Source organism: Coffea arabica, chromosome 5c (genome assembly GCF_036785885.1).
Source record: "Coffea arabica cultivar ET-39 chromosome 5c, Coffea Arabica ET-39 HiFi, whole genome shotgun sequence".
NCBI classification, from domain to species: Eukaryota; Viridiplantae; Streptophyta; class Magnoliopsida; order Gentianales; family Rubiaceae; genus Coffea; species Coffea arabica.
The window spans coordinates 37,114,201-37,136,699 of NC_092319.1; the positions used below are offsets into that span (position 1 = coordinate 37,114,201).

Below are 22,499 nucleotides of genomic sequence, written 5' to 3' on the forward strand. Positions count from 1 at the left end.
ATTGTAGTATAGGAAAGAAGTATAAGAGACAATGCTAAAATAATTCAATAGAGTGTAGGTTAACACATGCTGAAAAAAAAAAAACATTGCATGAACACTTCATTCTTTGTTGCCCTCATGGTGTTGGTTCATAGCTGCATTGATATATTTTTGAAAATAACTGGAGAAAAACATAACTACCAAATTGAGATCTAAGCATAACCATCTCCAAATATGGGAGGTTATTTGTTAAAACCAATGGGCTGATGTCAAAGGAACAATTCTTCCGGAAATATATGGGTTAAGAAACGGAGGGTTGGTTAATATTTTTGAACCTGTCGATGGTGGTGGTGAAGCGAATGCAGGAGAAAATCTCTTCTAATTATAGACCTCAAAAAAATGATGGTCCATAAACTGCTAGAGAAATAACCGCTCAACCCCATTTTCCATTTGTTCTATCACCTAAAAAGAGGCCTTAACAAGGCATCCAAGAAAACCAGTAGATACACAAGCAAGAGAAGAAGCAAAAAGGCAAAAAATCTTTAAAAGCCAAAAAAAAAAAAAGAAGCCAAAAAAATGGCAAAGGCTGTTGCTGTTGTGTCTGCTCTCTGCTTTTTGGCCCTTGCCAGCCTTGCTCATGCTCAAGAAGCATTCACCGTCAAAGGCCGGGTCTACTGCGATCCATGCCGCGTCGAGTTCCAAACAAGCCTCAGCAAAAGCATCGAAGGTAAACAAATTTTCTTTAACCATGTATTACCATATCAATTTACAGATTAATCTTTTTTTTTTTATATACTGATAACATATATACTAACAGTCGTGGACACATGAAAGATGTCATAGTCATATTTTTCTTATTTCCTAGGATTTAGGTTAATTACCTCGAGAGCAGTAGAATTAATGTTGTTTGCTACTATTGGCAGGTGCTGAGGTTGAATTACAGTGCAGGGTACGCGAAAACGGAACAGTGACAGTCTCACAGAAGGCCACAACTGATGCTATTGGAAACTATGAGTTGAGTGTGCAAGGAGATCATGAGGAAGAAATCTGCGAGGTAGTTTCCGTGAGCAGCCCCTCACAGGAATGCAATGTTCCCTTTGGCGAAAACAAGGCAAGGGTACTTTTGACCCAAAACAATGGCGTCCAAGGCACTGATCGCTATGCCAACGCTCTTGGCTACAAGACCGCTAAGGCTAATCCGGATTGCAAGGCAGTCCTTCAAGAAATGGGCTACATCCCAGATGAGGATCAAATATAGGAATTTTTTTTAAATAGCCTCTTGCCTAGCTAGGCGCCTGATCAATAAAGATTGACTTCTCTCTTGTATGTGTATCCAACTCATTCTGTTGAGAAGTTCACGAGCCTGAGGGTGAAATAAAATACAATTCTTATTTAGAGAATTGATTTCGTGATGCTTTGGCAAGATTAATTGAAAATAACCCTTTTATTTTTCTGGTGTATTGAATTATAAAGTCAATAATGCAACTCATAAGCAATCTGTGTTAAACAACATTGACTGCAAAGGGAGAGATAGTGTGTTACATTCCTCCAAAATAGTAAATGACCATAAAGTCTTAGGATTGTTCAACTATGGTATCAAGTTTTTCCTTAATCCTTTACAAACTCTGTTGTTTATAATATTTCTTCCAAATTCCAACGTTCCATTGGAATGGGCCCTATTAGGGGACTATGATTGGAATGATATATTTTGAGATCTAGCAAAAGACATGTGCTTTGCTTGTGTATTCAAAATGATAAATTATGTGGCATCTATATCCTCAACTTCTCGAAAATCAAATCATATTTTAAGTGGCTATAAATAGAGCTTTCATCTCTTTCCCTTAATATTAGGACAAATTAGGTGTCCAACTTTCATAAGTGTGGCAATTTAATTGTGGGTCTAATTTTTTTTTGCTAATTTCATTTGTTACGAGTATTTGCTATATTTTAGATGTAGAGTTAGTTTTGCAAATATGATTTACCCTAATATGCATTACTTCTTTTTTTAAATATGTATCACTCATTAATGTGCTTAATTTTTGTGAACAAAATGGGTATTTGATAAAGAGAACAATGAAGATGCTCCCGAGGCACAATTTCTAGATGAAAGTGTCCAAAGTTAACATAGCTAATGGATGAAATTGACAGAATTGGCGTAATATGTCACCTATTGGACAACAAATTTGAGACAAAGGAAATTAAATGAATAGAATGAGACAGATGAAAAAAGTTCGATGACTCAATATATAAGTGTGTGCGTATTGTGTACAAAATCTTTTTCCGATATCTGAGTAATGCAAAACATTCTTGCAAAACATTTGGGTTGGATAAAAATTTGTAATTTTCTTTTCGGCTTCTTGCTCTTTGAGAGAGGGCATTTTTATTTTTAATTTGTATGCAACTTATAAATGCCCATCAGTGCCATTAAAATAACGGGTTTTGCTGATGAGTGCTCTGCATAATTTCAAATGTTAATTTTGACAAGATTGAAATTCATTAGCCAAAATATCAAGATAGTAATAAATGTAAGTGTTGCATTCACATGGTAAATTAGACGTAATTTAAGTATCTATTAATGAGCGACCCAAGAAAAACCTAAAATAAAGAACCAATGTTTTTTGTTGTAAAAGAAATACAATATTACCAATGAGATAGCTGAAAATCATGTGTTACAATTTATTTGACTTTCACAAAATCAAGAGGAAAAACCAATATTTTCGTTAATACTATAAAGTTGACATGATCCGATTTTCTTGACCATGTGAATCCTTACGCAATCTATTTAACTAATCACTAATGAATGAATGGTTATTTAAAATTGTGTTGTGAGAACTGTGCACTACTATAAGGCCATAAAAATATTGGTATTTTGGAGAATTTTTTTCGATAAAACATGTTCAAGATTTGAACTAAACAAACGGGTAGAGCCAAAATCCCATAGGCAGGGGGCAACTGTCAATTTATCGAAATTTTATAGCAGAGTTCAAGACTTAATTAATCTCGATGTGGGTTATCATATATATTATGTTATACACTAATCATTGACTTAGATTTATTGTGATGATCATATAGTTATTAGTTTTTTCTTGCTAAAAGGTGCCATCAATGTTTGGTGTAGAATAGATCCATTACTTTTGTTTAAGTTAAATATTTCAAAATTTTCTTATGGAGAAGAGAATATTCTAAAACTTAAGAAAGAAATATAGATATAAGAGTTGAGTTTATAAAGTTAAAAGGGAGCAATACAATTAAGACACATAATTTTACAAAAATGAGGAGAGGAGAAAGGTGTGGAAATAAGGTGCAAAATGAAAGATTTAATAAATATTCTAGTCTATCATGTAATTTTTTTAAAACTTCAGTAGGGAGAGACATATTGCCCACCCTCAAAGACACATGCCGTTGCCCCTGACTAAACATATTATTGCAATGGGTTATTGCTCACGCCATATTTAAACCCACCATATATCTGCAAATAGGGTTTGTCAATTAAAGAAACAATATAAAATAGAAAACTATAACTCAAGTGAAGTAATTAAATAAAATTATCTTAGAAATTGTTACAATTAATCAAGATTGTTATAGCTTAGACTCCACGTAGTACACATAAAATTAACTCAATTTAGTATCTTGAGATAAACCAAAAAAAAAAAAAAGCATGGGTTCTAACTTCATGAAACTATGACTTTCTTCTTTATTTCTTAACAAAATCTTAAGGCAAATTATAGTGCTCTTAAGTATACTAGCTTTGCAAATGTTTACATTGCTAAACTTACTAACTCAGTATTTTGAATCAAAAGATCAAATATCCATTGACAAATTCGACAATACTGGCATTCTCATCCGTGCTATGTATGGGTTTATATTTTAAATCAAAATGATATTTTATATATTGTAGTATAGGAAAGAAGTATAAGAGACAATGCTAAAATAATTCAATAGAGTGTAGGTTAACACATGCTGAAAAAAAAAACATTGCATGAACACTTCATTCTTTGTTGCCCTCATGGTGTTGGTTCATAGCTGCATTGATATATTTTTGAAAATAACTGGAGAAAAACATAACTACCAAATTGAGATCTAAGCATAACCATCTCCAAATATGGGAGGTTATTTGTTAAAACCAATGGGCTGATGTCAAAGGAACAATTCTTCCGGAAATATATGGGTTAAGAAACGGAGGGTTGGTTAATATTTTTGAACCTGTCGATGGTGGTGGTGAAGCGAATGCAGGAGAAAATCTCTTCTAATTATAGACCTCAAAAAAATGATGGTCCATAAACTGCTAGAGAAATAACCGCTCAACCCTATTTTCCATTTGTTCTATCACCTAAAAAGAGGCCTTAACAAGGCATCCAAGAAAACCAGTAGATACACAAGCAAGAGAAGAAGCAAAAAGGCAAAAAATCTTTAAAAGCCAAAAAAAAAAAAGAAGCCAAAAAAATGGCAAAGGCTGTTGCTGTTGTGTCTGCTCTCTGCTTTTTGGCCCTTGCCAGCCTTGCTCATGCTCAAGAAGCATTCACCGTCAAAGGCCAGGTCTACTGCGATCCATGCCGCGTCGAGTTCCAAACAAGCCTCAGCAAAAGCATCGAAGGTAAACAAATTTTCTTTAACCATGTATTACCATGTCAATTTACAGATTAATCTTTTTTTTTATATACTGATAACATATATACTAACAGTCGTGGACACATGAAAGATGTCATAGTCATATTTTTCTTATTTCCTAGGATTTAGGTTAATTACCTCGAGAGCAGTAGAATTAATGTTGTTTGCTACTATTGGCAGGTGCTGAGGTTGAATTACAGTGCAGGGTACGCGAAAACGGAACAGTGACAGTCTCACAGAAGGCCACAACTGATGCTATTGGAAACTATGAGTTGAGTGTGCAAGGAGATCATGAGGAAGAAATCTGCGAGGTAGTTTCCGTGAGCAGCCCCTCACAGGAATGCAATGTTCCCTTTGGCGAAAACAAGGCAAGGGTACTTTTGACCCAAAACAATGGCGTCCAAGGCACTGATCGCTATGCCAACGCTCTTGGCTACAAGACCGCTGAGGCTAATCCGGATTGCAAGGCAGTCCTTCAAGAAATGGGCTACATCCCAGATGAGGATCAAATATAGGAATTTTTTTTAAAATAGCCTCTTGCCTAGCTAGGCGCCTGATCAATAAAGATTGACTTCTCTCTTGTATGTGTAGCCAATTCATTCTGTTGAGAAGTTCACGAGCCTGAGGGTGAAATAAAATACAATTCTTATTTAGAGGATTGATTTCGTGATGCTTTGGCAAGATTAATTAATTGAAAATAACCCTTTTATTTTTCTGGCGTATTGAATTATAAAGTCAATAATGCAACTCATAAGCAATCTGTGCTCAACAACATTGACTGCAAAGGGAGAGATAGTGTGTTACATTCTTCCAAAGTTAGTTGGCAGTGGATATCTTTATCTACCATCACATGGCGATCGCCCTTCATCCTCAACTACACCTCAGCCATTGGATTCGTCCGTAGAGTCTACTATTCCATTACGGTCTACTATACCCCTGTCCACTATACCCTTGAGCATCGCCCAGATGCTTATATATCATCAAGGTTGTCTATAGCACTTGAGACATTATGGATCCAACTAACTCCTTCTGCCCTACCACTACACAAAGAGTTAGGACAGTAGAGTACTTCTCCCTAGGGACTGAACGAGCAGTTGGATTTATATCTCTCATCAGAGGGAGAGCACATTAGGCATGCTGGAGAGTTACGACGGACCCACTTAGAGCAGCAATAGAGACATTTCGATTTGTCCTTGCTATTTGTTGACTTTATTGTTTAACTTTGGATGTATTATTGGGTTCTATGGCATATCTTACTACTATTAATACTATTATTACTATGCTCTTTACCTTCTCCTAATCTAAATTTTTTTGATGGGTTAATTTGCATCTGTGTTATTCCAAAATGAGATATTAATCACATAAGATTAGGAGTAGCAATGGTGAAATCTTATCTTTTTTTTTTTGTTTTATTATTGTTTTCTATATTTTTCATATTGAACTATATTACACTTGTCAATCACTTTGTATATTCTGATGTCGAGAAATTTTTATGTGCTCAACTTCCCACGTACTAGTTAATTTGGTACATATAATTTAAGAGAAATGAAAATAGTAAATGACCATAATGTCTTAGGATTGTTCAACTATGGTATTAAGTTTTTCCTTATTCCTTTACAAACTCTGTTGTTTGTAATATCTTTTCCAAATTCCAACGTTCCATTGGAATGGGCCCTATTAGGGGACTATGATTGGAATGATATATTTTAAGATCTAGCAAAATGCATGTGTTTTCAAAATGATAAATTATGGGGCACCTATATCCTCAACTTCTCTAAAATCAAATCATAGTTTAAGTGGCTATAAATAGAGCTTTCATCTCTTTCCCTTAAGATTAGGACAAATTAGGTGTCCAACTTTCTTAAGTGTTGCAATATAATTGTGGGTCTAATTTTATTTGCTAATTTCATTTGTTACAACCACACATCTAAATTAGTATTTGCCATATTTTAGAGGTAGAGTAGTTTTGTAAATTTGATTTACCCTAATATGCATTACTTCTTTTTTTAATATGTATCACTCATTAATATGCTCAATTTTTATGAATAAAATGGGTATTTTGATAAAAAGAACAATGAAGATGCTCCCCAGGCACAATTTCTAGATGTAAGTGTCCGAAGCTAACATAGCTAATGGATGAAATTGACAGAATTGGCGTACTATGTTACCTATTGGACAACCAATTTGAGACAAAGGAAATTAAATAAATAGAATGAGACAAATGAAAAAAAGTTCAATGACTTAACATATATGTGTGTGTATTGCGTACAAAATCTTTTTTCGATATCTATGTAATGCAAAACATTCTTGCGAAACATTTGGGTTGGATAAAAAATTTTAATTTTCTTTTCGGCTTCTTGCCCTTTGAGAGAGGCCATTTTTATTTTTAATTTGTATGTAACTTATAAATGCCCATCAGTGCTGTTAAAATAAAGGGTTTTGCTGATGAGTGCTCTGCATAATTTCAAATGTTAAGTTTGACAAGATTGAAATTCATTAGCCAAAATATCAAGATAGTAATAAACGTAAGTGTTGCATTCACATGGTAAATTAGACGTAATTTAAATATCCGCTAATGAGTGACCCAAGAAAATCCTAAAATAAAGAACCAATGTTTTTTTTTATAAAAGAAATCCAATATTATCAATGAGATAGCTGAAAATCATGTGTTACAATTTATTTGACTTTAACAAAATCAAGAGGAAAAACCAATATTTTCGTGAATACTATAATGGTGACATGATCCGATTTTCTTAGCCAGGTGAATCCTTAAGTAATCTAATTAACTAATCACTAATGAATGAATGGCTTTTTAATATTGTGTTATGAGAACCATGCACTAATTCAAGGCCATAAAAACATTGGTATTAAACATGTTCAATATTTGAACTAAACATGAGGGCAGATCCAAAATCCCATGGGCATGGGACAACTGTCAATTTATCGAAATTTTATAGCAGAGTTCAAGACTTAATTAATCTTGATGTGGGTTATGGTATATATTATGTTACACACTAATCATTGAATTTGATTTATTTTGATGATCATATAGTTATTAGTTTTTTCCTCCTAAAAGGTGCCATCAATGTTTGATGTAGAATAGATCCATTACTTTTGTTTAAGTTAAGTATTACAAAATTTTCTTATGGAGAAGAGAATATTCTAAAACTTAAAAAAATATAGATATAAGAGTTGAGTTTATAAAGTTAAAAGGGAGCAATAAAATTAAGACACATAATTTTACAAAATTGAGGAGGGGGAGAGATGTGGAAATAAGGTGCAAAATGAAAGATTTAATAAATATTCTAGTCTATCATGTAATTTTTTAAAACTTGAGACATAATTGCCCACCCTCAAAGACACGTGCCTTTCCTCCTGACTAAACATATTATTGCAATGGGTTATTGCTCGCGCCATATTTAAACCCACCATATATCTGCAAATTGGGTTTGTCAATTAAAGAAACAATATAAAATAGAAAACTCTAACTTAAGTGAAGTAATTAATTAAAATTATCTTAGAAATTGTTACAGTTAATCAAGATTATTATTGCTTAGACTCCACTTAGAACTCATAAAATTAACTCAATTTAGTATCTTGAGATAAACCCAAAAAAAAAAAAAAAGCATGGGTTCTAACTTCATGAAACTATGACTTTCTTCTTTATTTCTTAACAAAATCTTAAGGCAAATTATAGTGCTCTTAAGCATACTAGCTTTGCAAACATTTAGATTGCTAAACTTACACATTTGAGTTATTACTAACTCAGTATTTTGAATCAAAAGATCAAATATCCTTTGACAAATTAGACAATACTGGCATTCTCATCCGTATTATGTATGGATTTATATTTCAAATCACAATGATATTTTATATATTGTATTATGGGAAGGAAGTATAAGAGACAATGCTAAAAAAATTCAAAAGAGTGTAGGTTAACATGTTGAAAAAAAACACTTCATGAGCACAAAATGAACTTCCTCAATTAATATTTTAAATAAATTGAAACTCAAATTTGTTTACCTTTTGTCTATCAAAATCTAATCACAGTTTTGATAAAATAATTTAATTTATAATGTTATACATAATAGAGTAATCGTAAACCTATTTATCAATAACCAACAAAAAATACATATTATACCCATATATCAAAATTTACAATATAACAAATAAATTAAAACTAATTCATTTCCCTCAATTTTAGGAGAATTTTTATCTCCCATCTTCTACCACTAAAATTACTAAATGTATTTGGATTTGGTGTTTTTATAGTTGAATCCATATTCAACCTCCAATTGAAGTGATAAAATATGAAGAAAAAGAAAATTTTTTCATAACTTCTACTTTGGTTTTACACTTTTCAAATGTATGTACATTTTTATTTTCAAAATAAAAACACTAGATTTAGTTATTTTTAATAACAATTTGGATCAAATGGTGTCAACTTTTCAAAGGAAAAAGTTTATAGTTGAATTTGCATTCACCCTTCAAATTGAAACGGCAAAATTTGAAGGAAAAAGGAAAAAGAAAGTCCACAATTTGGTGTAGTATTTTTAGAATATACTTAACATTACTTTGTACAATATGAAAATCATATAAAACCAAAAATTGATCAAAATGGTCAAAAAATATTGGCATATGGAAAATGCAAATGAAAATGTAATAAAATGTTTTATATGTCATCAAAAAATAGAAAAAATAAAAAACATTTGAAATGTAAAAATGAGATAGTAGGGTTGCATATTTACATATGATGAAAATAATAAGAATAAGCAAAATAAAGACAATACCCAGGACAATTCTTAGTGGTTGGGTATTACGCTCTTATTCGAACCTAATTAGGGTCAAATTTGAATCAAATACATACATAAGCTGAGTAGATATAGTTTAGAGTCAAATGTTCTATATCTTTCCCTTAAACTCTATTGCTACATATTTTTGGTGGGATTGTTGTTATTTTTATTATTACTTTTCATCAAAAATAAAAATTTTCATGTTGAAGAGCCAATGCAACGTTGCTTTTAATTTAATGATTTCATAATTTAGGCTTCATAAATGATACGATTCTTGATTTCTTATATCTATGACCATTGAATATTATTTCCTCTTTTTAAATACAATTTGACCATTTTACTTAGAATCACTGAGTTTTATAGCAAATTATTATTATTATTTACATTTCTACTCTTTAGTAGGATTGTTTATGTTTCCAATTCATTTATCTTCGATGAGTAAGTTTCAAACCAAATTCCTATATTAGTGGAATCATTTATTATTTTTAAAATTCAAAACACATGAAAAGATTTTTAACAATTAAAAAATTCCACATTCTATAAAAAGAGGATAAGGGGTTGGAAGGCTTATGAATTGACCATGTTAAATTCCCTTTTCCAATTTGTACATATTTAGATTTTCATCTTTTTGTAATTTCTATAATACTATTTTGCTCAAAAATAGACCTGTTGAATCCTCATTATAAAAAGGCCATTGAACAAGTCCCCTGATCCAAGTCCAGCTGATTTGAACCCAAACCAATTTCCTTTGCTGAAAATTCATATCCGCTCCACTCCCGTCACCATCATTTGGCCTGCCCTTCCATCTCCGGCTACTTCCCGGCATCGCTAATGTATACACACCGACAAGGACCTTTGTGCATTTAGTTTTGAGGGAAAAATGCACTTTTTATCCCCAATGTTTGGGGTGCTGGATAATTTTATCCCTAAAGTTTCAATCAAAACCCATTTCATCCTTGTAGTTTTGTAATTTGGACCAATTTCATTCCTAAAATTTCAGTCAAACACCTTTTATCCTCAGAGTTTCATAAAATTGACCAATTGAGGACAATTGAATGATTGTTAGCCATTTTGGACCGAGTATCATCATATGATTAGCATGTCCTGTTAATAATTGTATTGTTAATATTTAATTCGATCATTGATTAAATTATATAAATAATAATGAGTGTGTTCGGATAAGAGATTATTTTTGTTAGGGATAATTTTAGAAAACTCCCTTGAGGTTTCTAACAATTTCATTAGCCTTCTCTGAAGTTTGTAAAATTATACAAACCTCCTCTAAAGTTAAGGTTTTAATAACAAAATTAGTCCAATTAGAAAAAATAACATTAAAAAATACTTTAAGAAGAGAGATGAAACTTTTATTTCATAAATATCCCTTATGCATATATATAAGTTGTATTAGTAAAAAAATAAAAATAATTAATACACACATTTTATTACACAAAAAGTTCACATTTAATAAATTAGACAACACAAATAAGTAACAAAACTATACTAATGATCACAAGATTCAACAAAACAAACTAGTCATCTCTTTTTACATGATGTTTGCTACGATTCTTGTGATTTTGAATAGAAAAATTTTCAAATTTTGCATTTCTTTTACCTCCATTCTCTTTTATTCATATCTAACGATTAAATAATTAGAGCACTAATTAACTATTAGTAACTAATTAATGAAAGTAACTGTTGAAAATTTCTTTAATCATGAACGATGACTTGTATTTACAAAATAACATCAATTGATATGTCTAATCGAGGAAGGAGGAAGAAAAATTACATGGTTTCAGGGTGCAAGATTTTTAGCTTATCCACTTTGATGTTATCTTGCCAAATTCACAAAGTAGGGGATGGAATTATAAGAAAACAGTTTAAAGACATCGCTAGAGCTACCTCTAGTAGCTATAAATGATCATTGCAGATTGAAGCCTATTTAGTTGTCAAAGAGGTGGATTTCGTAATACACTGATTTGTGAATATACTTAAATCATTTGGTACAGAATCCAAATGTTTAATAACTTACGAAAGCGATGATATTAGTTGTATTTATGCATCTAGTTCAAGTATATGTAATATTTGACCCAATGAAAGAACCGTAATAAATCTTCAATTTGTGCTGACATAATGATGCCTAGGATGATCAACTCAATGAACATTAATCATTACTGCCAATAGCTAGTTGCCTGCTCCTCCAGCAAGAATGTGCAAGTTTATGCTGTTCGATTGTCAGTGTCCTCATTCCCCAATTACTTGTGCTCATGTATACACTGTTGTTGCTCGTAAATTACCGCTTGAATATTCAATTACTAGTGGAATTTCAGCAAGCCGCAAAGCAGTGGCAGAGCCACAATCAAGTTGGAGTTTTTTTTTTTTTTTTGGGGTGGTCAAAGAGTTAGCACGGGCAATTGCCCCCCCCCCCTCAACTTCGAAGAATTTTTATAATTGGTTTGAAAAAAATTTTAAATCTTCAATCTTGTCTTATAATTGCACCTTCTAAGATTTCTGAAATTTCCTACATTCCTTTACTTTGCCCCCGAGTTCATGAAGTCTACAACTATCACTTAGTTTATAAATGATGGCATGTTTGAAATGAAGTCAAATACTAGTTGAAAATTTAAGGAAAAAAAAGGGAATTTCAAGATTTCAAGACTTTTGTTACTTAAACATAAACGTAAAAAATTGTTATCTACTATGCAAAAAAATTGTCATCTAATTATTATTATTGTAAAACACTATACGAGTTTAACAAAATTCACACAACTATTGGACTGGTTATTAAATTTTTTCAACAAAAAATTTGCCTTTAGTCATAGGAATTGCCCTCTAACTTCTAATTCCACCACTGCCCACGAAGTCATGTTAACCACAAGTAGATTTGGTTGCCTGCAACTTTCTATGACCTAGTTAAAAGTTGGAGCAGACAACATTATGATACAGATAATAAGGACGAACTTAATTCTGATCCGTTGTATTATTATTCAAATACAATTGCGTAGAAGGACCACAATCGTTATTCATTCAGTTCAATCTATAAATAAATCCACAACTTTTAGGACACATATTTAGGGATGACAACAAGATTACCTCAGAAATTCTTTTTACCAAGCCCTAGCTCGCATGTCTAAATTTTTTATCAAACCCTAACCCGTCTGTCTAAATTTTTTACCAAACCCTATCGGATAACCCTATGAATTTTAACTTTCATTACCAAACTCTCTCACTTTTGGATTCGGATTATTCATCGGATACCCTTTACCTGCTAATTTGAATAATTCAGAAAAAGATAATTAACTATTATCAGGCTAAAATTAATACATACATAATGTTAAGTCAACACATTGTGTTAAATTTTAAACTTTGGTAGAATCATACAACTTACATGAGCGGAATTTTGCATTTTATAAAGGGTAAAATACTGTGTTGTATACATACATATATAGATACTGTTAGATCTTGCCCCCAAAAAATTGATGAAATGATTTTTGACAACTCCCAAAAGACAAATAACAAAGAAAAATAAATAAAATAGGAACACAGGAATTTATGTGGTTCGGTCAAATTGACCTACGTCTACGGGCGGAGGAGGAGCAATATTTTACTATGAAGAAGTGAGTACAAAAATGCCTTAGAAAAGTGTTCCTAAATCCAAAAACACCCAATACTTAAAACACAAGAGATTCCAAAATATTTTACTAAATAAAATGTTTAATGACCCAAAGGCTCAAATAACCCACTAATGCTCTCTTGATTCGATACACTTAATTTCATCACAGGCCCACTATATTTATAGTCAACTAAGGAAAAGATTCCCTTATACAAAGGCAATGTGAGACAACGCCACCTTAACAAATCTCCACCATGGCGTGTCCCCAACATCTACAATAGCAGAAACAGCTCGACTTTCTTCACATAAGCCCCAATGGACCTAAATCACCAGCAACGAATACCAACCAAATTCAAGCATTGCTTGAACTTGAAAACTAGAATAAAATATTTTACTAAACAAAAGATTTAATGACACAAATTGAAAACTAGAATAAAATATTTTACTAAACAAAAGATTTAATGACACAAAGACCCAAATAGCCTACTAATGATCTCTTGGTTTGGTGCACTTAATCCCATCACAGGCCCATTATATTTATAGACAACTAAGGGAAAGGTTCCCTTATACAAAGGCGATGTGGTACAACACCACCTTAACAAATCTCCACCTTGGCGTGTCCCTAATATCGACAATAGCAAAAACTTCTCCACCTTCTCCACATAAGCTCCAATGGACCTAAATACCAATCAAATTCAAGCATTGCTTGAACTTGTAAACTGGAAGAGACTTTGTGAACATGTCAGCAAGATTTTCTTTGGTACTGATTTTCTGAACAAGGACTTTTCTTTCAGTAATAGTATCTCGGATAAAATGAAATTTCACATCAATGTATTTCATCCTCTCATCATACATCTAGTCTTTAGTTAACTGAATGGCACTTTGATTATCACAGTAAATAGTAGTAACATCTTGATGCAGACTAAGTTCGCAAAACAAACTCTTCAACCACAAGGCTTATTTGATTACCTCAATCATGGTCATATATTCTATCTCTGTAGTAGATAAAGCTACAACAGGTTGTAAAGTAGATTTTCAACTGACTGCACAACCGTCAATGTAGAATACATAACCTGAAAGTGATTTTCTCCTGTCAAGATCCCCAGCATAGTCTGTGAGGACTCGCAAATTTCTTGTATTTTTTCTCAAAAATACCCTTTTATTTGAAAATTATTATTTGTCAAAGCCCACTACCCAATTATTTCACAATAAGTGTAAGTAAACCTAGAAAATAGGGTTTTACGCTTCGGTTTCAAGTTTGGAGCAAAATTAGGGTTTTCACGATTTTCGCCGGATGAATTTTCGGTACAGAGTAAGGATTAAATTTGAGGATTAAAAGTGACTTTTAAGTGAGAAATAATATGTGATTGGTAGCAATGATATAAGGTTAGTAAATGGGAAGTAAAAACCCTAGTACGTGAGTTTTTAAGAAAAACGGCGCGAACCGGCGGGTCCTGCGCACTACCGATTGAACGCACCACTTGACTACCACTTTCTTGCCATACAAGTTTATCACTAATGGAGCAAAATATCTTCCCCTCTTAGCTCTCCTATTGGCCGAAATTTAAGGCAAAGAAAAAGCAAGGAAAGAGAAAATTTGTGTGGTTGAAGTTGAGCCAAGTGTTAGGCCAACTTGTGGTCACAATTAGTCCTAATCCTCTTGTCTTATTAACACCATATTAGCAGCCTTTCTTCCTCATTTCTGCACCTTCACAGCCGAGCAAGAGAGAGAGAAAATGGAGAGCAAGAAACAACCATTTTCTTCTTGATTTACACCATCCAAGTGAGAAATAAAAATTCTAAACCGATTAAACTTGTTCTTGAGTGACTAGGTGGTGATTTGTGGTAAGTTTTTGGAAGGAGGAAGCTTGGGCTACTCTTTGTGACCTCTATTCAAGGTAAGAGAGCTTATCTCTCTAAGTTTTGCTTTCAATTTTGTTAAATTAAGTTTAGTAGTTTGATTATAGTGGTGGAATCATAGATGATTAGCATGTTTTAGAGGTTTTTTCCCAATTTATTTGATGAACTAGGGCTTGTGGAAATTCTGCCCAAATTATTGTATGATGCTTATATGTTGCAATTGAGGTTGTATAAGGTGTTTTGGTAGTGATTGGACCAAGAAATTAAGGAAAGTGGCATTAGAAACTCAAAATTCTAGAATCTGGAATTTTTGCTCAACATTCTGTCCGAATTCGTATCTGTATGTTAGAGGCTGAATTGGCCTTAGGTCAAAGAATGAAAGTTGTATATAATGGTATTTTATAGGTGTCTACAAAATTTCAGCTCAATCGGAGCAACGTAGGTCATGAAAAGTCCAAAATACCCTTACTATTTTAAGTTTTTCCCCAGCAGTCCGTTTCATCAGTTTGTCCAGTTTATCACGTTTTTTTTCACTAGGATCCGTACTGATTTAGCTTTTTGCCAAAACATGAAAGTTCTAGTATTCTGAATTAGCTTCCAAATGCCTCTAAAAACACCTAATTCGGACTTGTGTACTCTGAGATATGTCCATTACAGTGTTCTGCGTTTAAACAGCCGACGAATTGGTTTCTGGTTTAGTAATTCAAGAATTTGACTAAGTTATATTAGGAACTGGACTACATGACCTTCATGAATGTTGTAGCTCTGTGTCTTAGCTTCGAAACGGCATAGGTTTCGTCTCAATCCGATAAGCGTAGCTTCGGATATGTTATTTCCGCATTCGTACATCAAATCTGTCTTGTGCTAAGTTGAATTTCTGCACTTGTGATTGTTGTAATTCTTATTCTTATGATATTGTGAGCCTATGGAACGGCTCTTGACTTGAATTTCTTATGTGTGATGTTGGGTTGTGGTTGAGGAAAAATAATGAAGCCAAAATGGCTGGAAAATTAGGTAAACACAAAGGGCATGCTGCCCAAATTTTCGCTCGGGGACTAGGTTTCTATTTGAACTTGTATACTTTTGTTTGGCCAATACCATGACCGGTTTTCCATTTTAAAACAACCCTCTTCTTACTTGAAAGTCATCTTTATACGTTTTACTCCTAATTAGTCGGGTTTCTTTGTTTCCCTTAAATGTTTTGCTCGATAAACTGTAATATGTTCTCTTGTTCAACCTTAGGTTTCATTGGTGACTAAGGGTAATATCCGGAAGGATATTTTGCACGTTATTTTGCATATCTAGGTGAGTGTTCCTTATTTGACTTTATGGCTTGTTGTTATCATTTGCTAATGTGTTAATTGCTTTTAATGATTTCCAAAACGAGCTTTCTAGGCGAGTGTGTACTTTATCGCACTCGACCTAAATAACTGTGCAATTTTTCAGGATTTAATAATTGAAATGTTACTTGCGCATGAATGTAAGCCTTTTGGGCTAAACTGGCCATTGTCCCTTGTTACCGATCGTCTCGAGCCAGAAGCGGACTCGGTCGGGCGATTAGAGACTTGGGTGAACGTTTGGTATACTCGAGTATTACCCTGTAGGTTGGTGGAGACTAGCCAAAGGCCAGGACGGGGGTGAATGAATGAATGAACGAACGAACGAACGAATGAGGGTTTATTGATAAACGAAAAATGCATTTTCAAATGATTGGAGGAATAAGGGCAAATGTCAGGAGAACGAATGAACGAATTGCTCCTTGTGAGCCGTATCCTTTTAATGAATGTTACTATTGCTTTCCATTGTAAATGTTTCTTGAATTATTGATACTCTATGTTTAATGTATTGAATTGATTGTTTGATTGTTTGATTATCTGTTTGGAAGCTCACTGAGCTTTTAGCTCACCCCTTTAGTTTTGTTTTCCTTAACATGGGACGGCGAGCAGGATGAGAGCATAGACTAGCCTAGTCTAGGTCTTTTGTTTCTTTTGTAATGGTTCTCGCCCTAGTGCTTGGCACGGGTTAATTGTATGGTGAAGTGAGAACCTTTGTACAATTGATGGTTGCACTTCCTTTTGAGATAGCAATGTATATAAGTTCCACTTTAAGTTTGGATTGCTGCCCTATTTATTCTTGTGATTTGTTCTGGATTTGATTAAAGAACAACTGAATCCCGGCGAGAGTTGGGCAGGCGGCCCGCCGAACCCTCTGGTACGCCTTAGGGGGAGGTGGGGACGTTACATAGTCAGAGTCTACAAAACTAACCAAAGTGTCATTATTTCTTTCAAATTCTAAACAATAGTTTGAAGTTCCTCACAAGTATCTGAGAATCCACTTCACAGCCTGCCAATGTATTTTTTTTAGGAGAAGACATATATCTGCCAACCACATTGACTGCTTGTACAATATCTGGATGAGTACAAACTATTGCATACATAATGCTGCCAACTGCATTGTAATAAGGAACCCGTGCCATATACTCTTCCTTTTCAACTGACTGTGGTGACTAAGCAACAGAAAGTCGAAAATGACTAGCAAGAGGAGGAGTCATAGGTTTAGCATCTTTCATGCCAAACTTCTCCAAAACTTTCTCAAGATAATTTTTTTGAGTCAAGAATAACTTTCCAACTCCTCGGTCTCTTTTGATGTCCATGTCAAGAATTTACTTAGCTGCTCCCAAATATTTCATTTCAAATTTACTACTTAACTGCAATTTTAAAATCTGAATTTCTGACAAATTCTTAGTAGCAATGAGCATGTCATCAACATAAAGTAGCAAATAAATAAAAGAACCATCATCTAACTTCCGGAAGTAAACGCAACTATCATACATGCTCCTTGAATAACCATGACTCAAAGTAAAAGTGTCAAACCTCTTATACCACTGTCTTGGAGACAGTTTCAATCCATATAAGGATTTCTTTAACAAACAAATATGGTCTTCCTTTCCTTCAACTTCAAATCCCTGAGATTGTTTCATATAAATTTTCTCTTCAAATTCACCATACTATAGCCCTTTGCAATCAATCATGCTTTGTACTTTATATCTTTGATCCCTAGAATACCTTCTTTCTTCTTGAAAACCCATTTGCATCCAATAATTTTCTTATCTGAAGACGGTTTCACAAGAACCCAAGTTCCATTTCGATGAAGAGACTTAATTTCTTCATTCATTTGCAATCAACCACTTAGCAGAGTCATCACAAGAAACTGCCTTTGAATAAGTAGTAAGCTCACCAACTACATTAATTTCTTCTGCAACAGACAAAGCATATGCAACGAAATTTGCATATCTTTGTAGTGATCGAATATCCCTCCTTGGCCTATCTTTAGCAATGAAATATTATTCTTCTTCTAAATTATTTCATCAGTAGATTCAGATGTGTCTACTAGCACTTGTTGAATAGAAGGACTAGAACTACCAATCTCAAGCTCCACTTGCTTCTGCATACTATCATCTGTTTGACAAGAACTTTTAAGTTAAATATTTCAAAATTTTCTTATGGAGAAGAGAATATTCTAAAACTTAAGAAAGAAATATAGATATAAGAGTTGAGTTTATAAAGTTAAAAGGGAGCAATACAATTAAGACACATAATTTTATTAAAGAAACAATATAAAATAGAAAACTATAACTCAAGTGAAGTAATTAAATAAAATTATCTTAGAAATTGTTACAATTAATCAAGATTGTTATAGCTTAGACTCCACGTAGTACACATAAAATTAACTCAATTTAGTATCTTGAGATAAACCAAAAAAAAAAAAAAGCATGGGTTCTAACTTCATGAAACTATGACTTTCTTCTTTATTTCTTAACAAAATCTTAAGGCAAATTATAGTGCTCTTAAGTATACTAGCTTTGCAAATGTTTACATTGCTAAACTTACTAACTCAGTATTTTGAATCAAAAGATCAAATATCCATTGACAAATTCGACAATACTGGCATTCTCATCCGTGCTATGTATGGGTTTATATTTTAAATCAAAATGATATTTTATATATTGTAGTATAGGAAAGAAGTATAAGAGACAATGCTAAAATAATTCAATAGAGTGTAGGTTAACACATGCTGAAAAAAAAAACATTGCATGAACACTTCATTCTTTGTTGCCCTCATGGTGTTGGTTCATAGCTGCATTGATATATTTTTGAAAATAACTGGAGAAAAACATAACTACCAAATTGAGATCTAAGCATAACCATCTCCAAATATGGGAGGTTATTTGTTAAAACCAATGGGCTGATGTCAAAGGAACAATTCTTCCGGAAATATATGGGTTAAGAAACGGAGGGTTGGTTAATATTTTTGAACCTGTCGATGGTGGTGGTGAAGCGAATGCAGGAGAAAATCTCTTCTAATTATAGACCTCAAAAAAATGATGGTCCATAAACTGCTAGAGAAATAACCGCTCAACCCTATTTTCCATTTGTTCTATCACCTAAAAAGAGGCCTTAACAAGGCATCCAAGAAAACCAGTAGATACACAAGCAAGAGAAGAAGCAAAAAGGCAAAAAATCTTTAAAAGCCAAAAAAAAAAAAGAAGCCAAAAAAATGGCAAAGGCTGTTGCTGTTGTGTCTGCTCTCTGCTTTTTGGCCCTTGCCAGCCTTGCTCATGCTCAAGAAGCATTCACCGTCAAAGGCCAGGTCTACTGCGATCCATGCCGCGTCGAGTTCCAAACAAGCCTCAGCAAAAGCATCGAAGGTAAACAAATTTTCTTTAACCATGTATTACCATGTCAATTTACAGATTAATCTTTTTTTTTATATACTGATAACATATATACTAACAGTCGTGGACACATGAAAGATGTCATAGTCATATTTTTCTTATTTCCTAGGATTTAGGTTAATTACCTCGAGAGCAGTAGAATTAATGTTGTTTGCTACTATTGGCAGGTGCTGAGGTTGAATTACAGTGCAGGGTACGCGAAAACGGAACAGTGACAGTCTCACAGAAGGCCACAACTGATGCTATTGGAAACTATGAGTTGAGTGTGCAAGGAGATCATGAGGAAGAAATCTGCGAGGTAGTTTCCGTGAGCAGCCCCTCACAGGAATGCAATGTTCCCTTTGGCGAAAACAAGGCAAGGGTACTTTTGACCCAAAACAATGGCGTCCAAGGCACTGATCGCTATGCCAACGCTCTTGGCTACAAGACCGCTGAGGCTAATCCGGATTGCAAGGCAGTCCTTCAAGAAATGGGCTACATCCCAGATGAGGATCAAATATAGGAATTTTTTTTAAAATAGCCTCTTGCCTAGCTAGGCGCCTGATCAATAAAGATTGACTTCTCTCTTGTATGTGTAGCCAATTCATTCTGTTGAGAAGTTCACGAGCCTGAGGGTGAAATAAAATACAATTCTTATTTAGAGGATTGATTTCGTGATGCTTTGGCAAGATTAATTAATTGAAAATAACCCTTTTATTTTTCTGGCGTATTGAATTATAAAGTCAATAATGCAACTCATAAGCAATCTGTGCTCAACAACATTGACTGCAAAGGGAGAGATAGTGTGTTACATTCTTCCAAAGTTAGTTGGCAGTGGATATCTTTATCTACCATCACATGGCGATCGCCCTTCATCCTCAACTACACCTCAGCCATTGGATTCGTCCGTAGAGTCTACTATTCCATTACGGTCTACTATACCCCTGTCCACTATACCCTTGAGCATCGCCCAGATGCTTATATATCATCAAGGTTGTCTATAGCACTTGAGACATTATGGATCCAACTAACTCCTTCTGCCCTACCACTACACAAAGAGTTAGGACAGTAGAGTACTTCTCCCTAGGGACTGAACGAGCAGTTGGATTTATATCTCTCATCAGAGGGAGAGCACATTAGGCATGCTGGAGAGTTACGACGGACCCACTTAGAGCAGCAATAGAGACATTTCGATTTGTCCTTGCTATTTGTTGACTTTATTGTTTAACTTTGGATGTATTATTGGGTTCTATGGCATATCTTACTACTATTAATACTATTATTACTATGCTCTTTACCTTCTCCTAATCTAAATTTTTTTGATGGGTTAATTTGCATCTGTGTTATTCCAAAATGAGATATTAATCACATAAGATTAGGAGTAGCAATGGTGAAATCTTATCTTTTTTTTTTTGTTTTATTATTGTTTTCTATATTTTTCATATTGAACTATATTACACTTGTCAATCACTTTGTATATTCTGATGTCGAGAAATTTTTATGTGCTCAACTTCCCACGTACTAGTTAATTTGGTACATATAATTTAAGAGAAATGAAAATAGTAAATGACCATAATGTCTTAGGATTGTTCAACTATGGTATTAAGTTTTTCCTTATTCCTTTACAAACTCTGTTGTTTGTAATATCTTTTCCAAATTCCAACGTTCCATTGGAATGGGCCCTATTAGGGGACTATGATTGGAATGATATATTTTAAGATCTAGCAAAATGCATGTGTTTTCAAAATGATAAATTATGGGGCACCTATATCCTCAACTTCTCTAAAATCAAATCATAGTTTAAGTGGCTATAAATAGAGCTTTCATCTCTTTCCCTTAAGATTAGGACAAATTAGGTGTCCAACTTTCTTAAGTGTTGCAATATAATTGTGGGTCTAATTTTATTTGCTAATTTCATTTGTTACAACCACACATCTAAATTAGTATTTGCCATATTTTAGAGGTAGAGTAGTTTTGTAAATTTGATTTACCCTAATATGCATTACTTCTTTTTTTAATATGTATCACTCATTAATATGCTCAATTTTTATGAATAAAATGGGTATTTTGATAAAAAGAACAATGAAGATGCTCCCCAGGCACAATTTCTAGATGTAAGTGTCCGAAGCTAACATAGCTAATGGATGAAATTGACAGAATTGGCGTACTATGTTACCTATTGGACAACCAATTTGAGACAAAGGAAATTAAATAAATAGAATGAGACAAATGAAAAAAAGTTCAATGACTTAACATATATGTGTGTGTATTGCGTACAAAATCTTTTTTCGATATCTATGTAATGCAAAACATTCTTGCGAAACATTTGGGTTGGATAAAAAATTTTAATTTTCTTTTCGGCTTCTTGCCCTTTGAGAGAGGCCATTTTTATTTTTAATTTGTATGTAACTTATAAATGCCCATCAGTGCTGTTAAAATAAAGGGTTTTGCTGATGAGTGCTCTGCATAATTTCAAATGTTAAGTTTGACAAGATTGAAATTCATTAGCCAAAATATCAAGATAGTAATAAACGTAAGTGTTGCATTCACATGGTAAATTAGACGTAATTTAAATATCCGCTAATGAGTGACCCAAGAAAATCCTAAAATAAAGAACCAATGTTTTTTTTTATAAAAGAAATCCAATATTATCAATGAGATAGCTGAAAATCATGTGTTACAATTTATTTGACTTTAACAAAATCAAGAGGAAAAACCAATATTTTCGTGAATACTATAATGGTGACATGATCCGATTTTCTTAGCCAGGTGAATCCTTAAGTAATCTAATTAACTAATCACTAATGAATGAATGGCTTTTTAATATTGTGTTATGAGAACCATGCACTAATTCAAGGCCATAAAAACATTGGTATTAAACATGTTCAATATTTGAACTAAACATGAGGGCAGATCCAAAATCCCATGGGCATGG

At 33.4% G+C, this 22,499-nt stretch overlaps 3 protein-coding genes across 3 annotated transcripts; all 3 read left to right on the forward strand.

The window, feature by feature from the left end:
* The first annotated feature begins 502 nt into the window (after positions 1-502).
* Positions 503-1,380, forward strand: LOC113689981 (anther-specific protein LAT52-like). Its single transcript, XM_027207805.2, has 2 exons — positions 503-706; positions 903-1,380. The coding sequence occupies exons 1-2, from the start codon at positions 556-558 to the stop codon at positions 1,235-1,237; spliced, it is 486 nt and encodes a 161-aa protein (XP_027063606.1). The 5' UTR covers positions 503-555; the 3' UTR covers positions 1,238-1,380.
* A 2,996-nt stretch (positions 1,381-4,376) lies between these two features.
* Positions 4,377-5,229, forward strand: LOC113690168 (anther-specific protein LAT52-like). The gene is made up of 2 exons (XM_027207995.2): positions 4,377-4,573; positions 4,768-5,229. Exons 1-2 carry the CDS (start codon positions 4,423-4,425, stop codon positions 5,100-5,102), a joined length of 486 nt encoding a protein of 161 aa, XP_027063796.1. The 5' UTR covers positions 4,377-4,422; the 3' UTR covers positions 5,103-5,229.
* Positions 5,230-19,361: 14,132 nt separating this feature from the next.
* LOC140007519 (anther-specific protein LAT52-like) lies at positions 19,362-20,205 on the forward strand. Its single transcript, XM_072050188.1, has 2 exons — positions 19,362-19,558; positions 19,753-20,205. The coding sequence occupies exons 1-2, from the start codon at positions 19,408-19,410 to the stop codon at positions 20,085-20,087; spliced, it is 486 nt and encodes a 161-aa protein (XP_071906289.1). The 5' UTR covers positions 19,362-19,407; the 3' UTR covers positions 20,088-20,205.
* Positions 20,206-22,499: the final 2,294 nt, after the last annotated feature.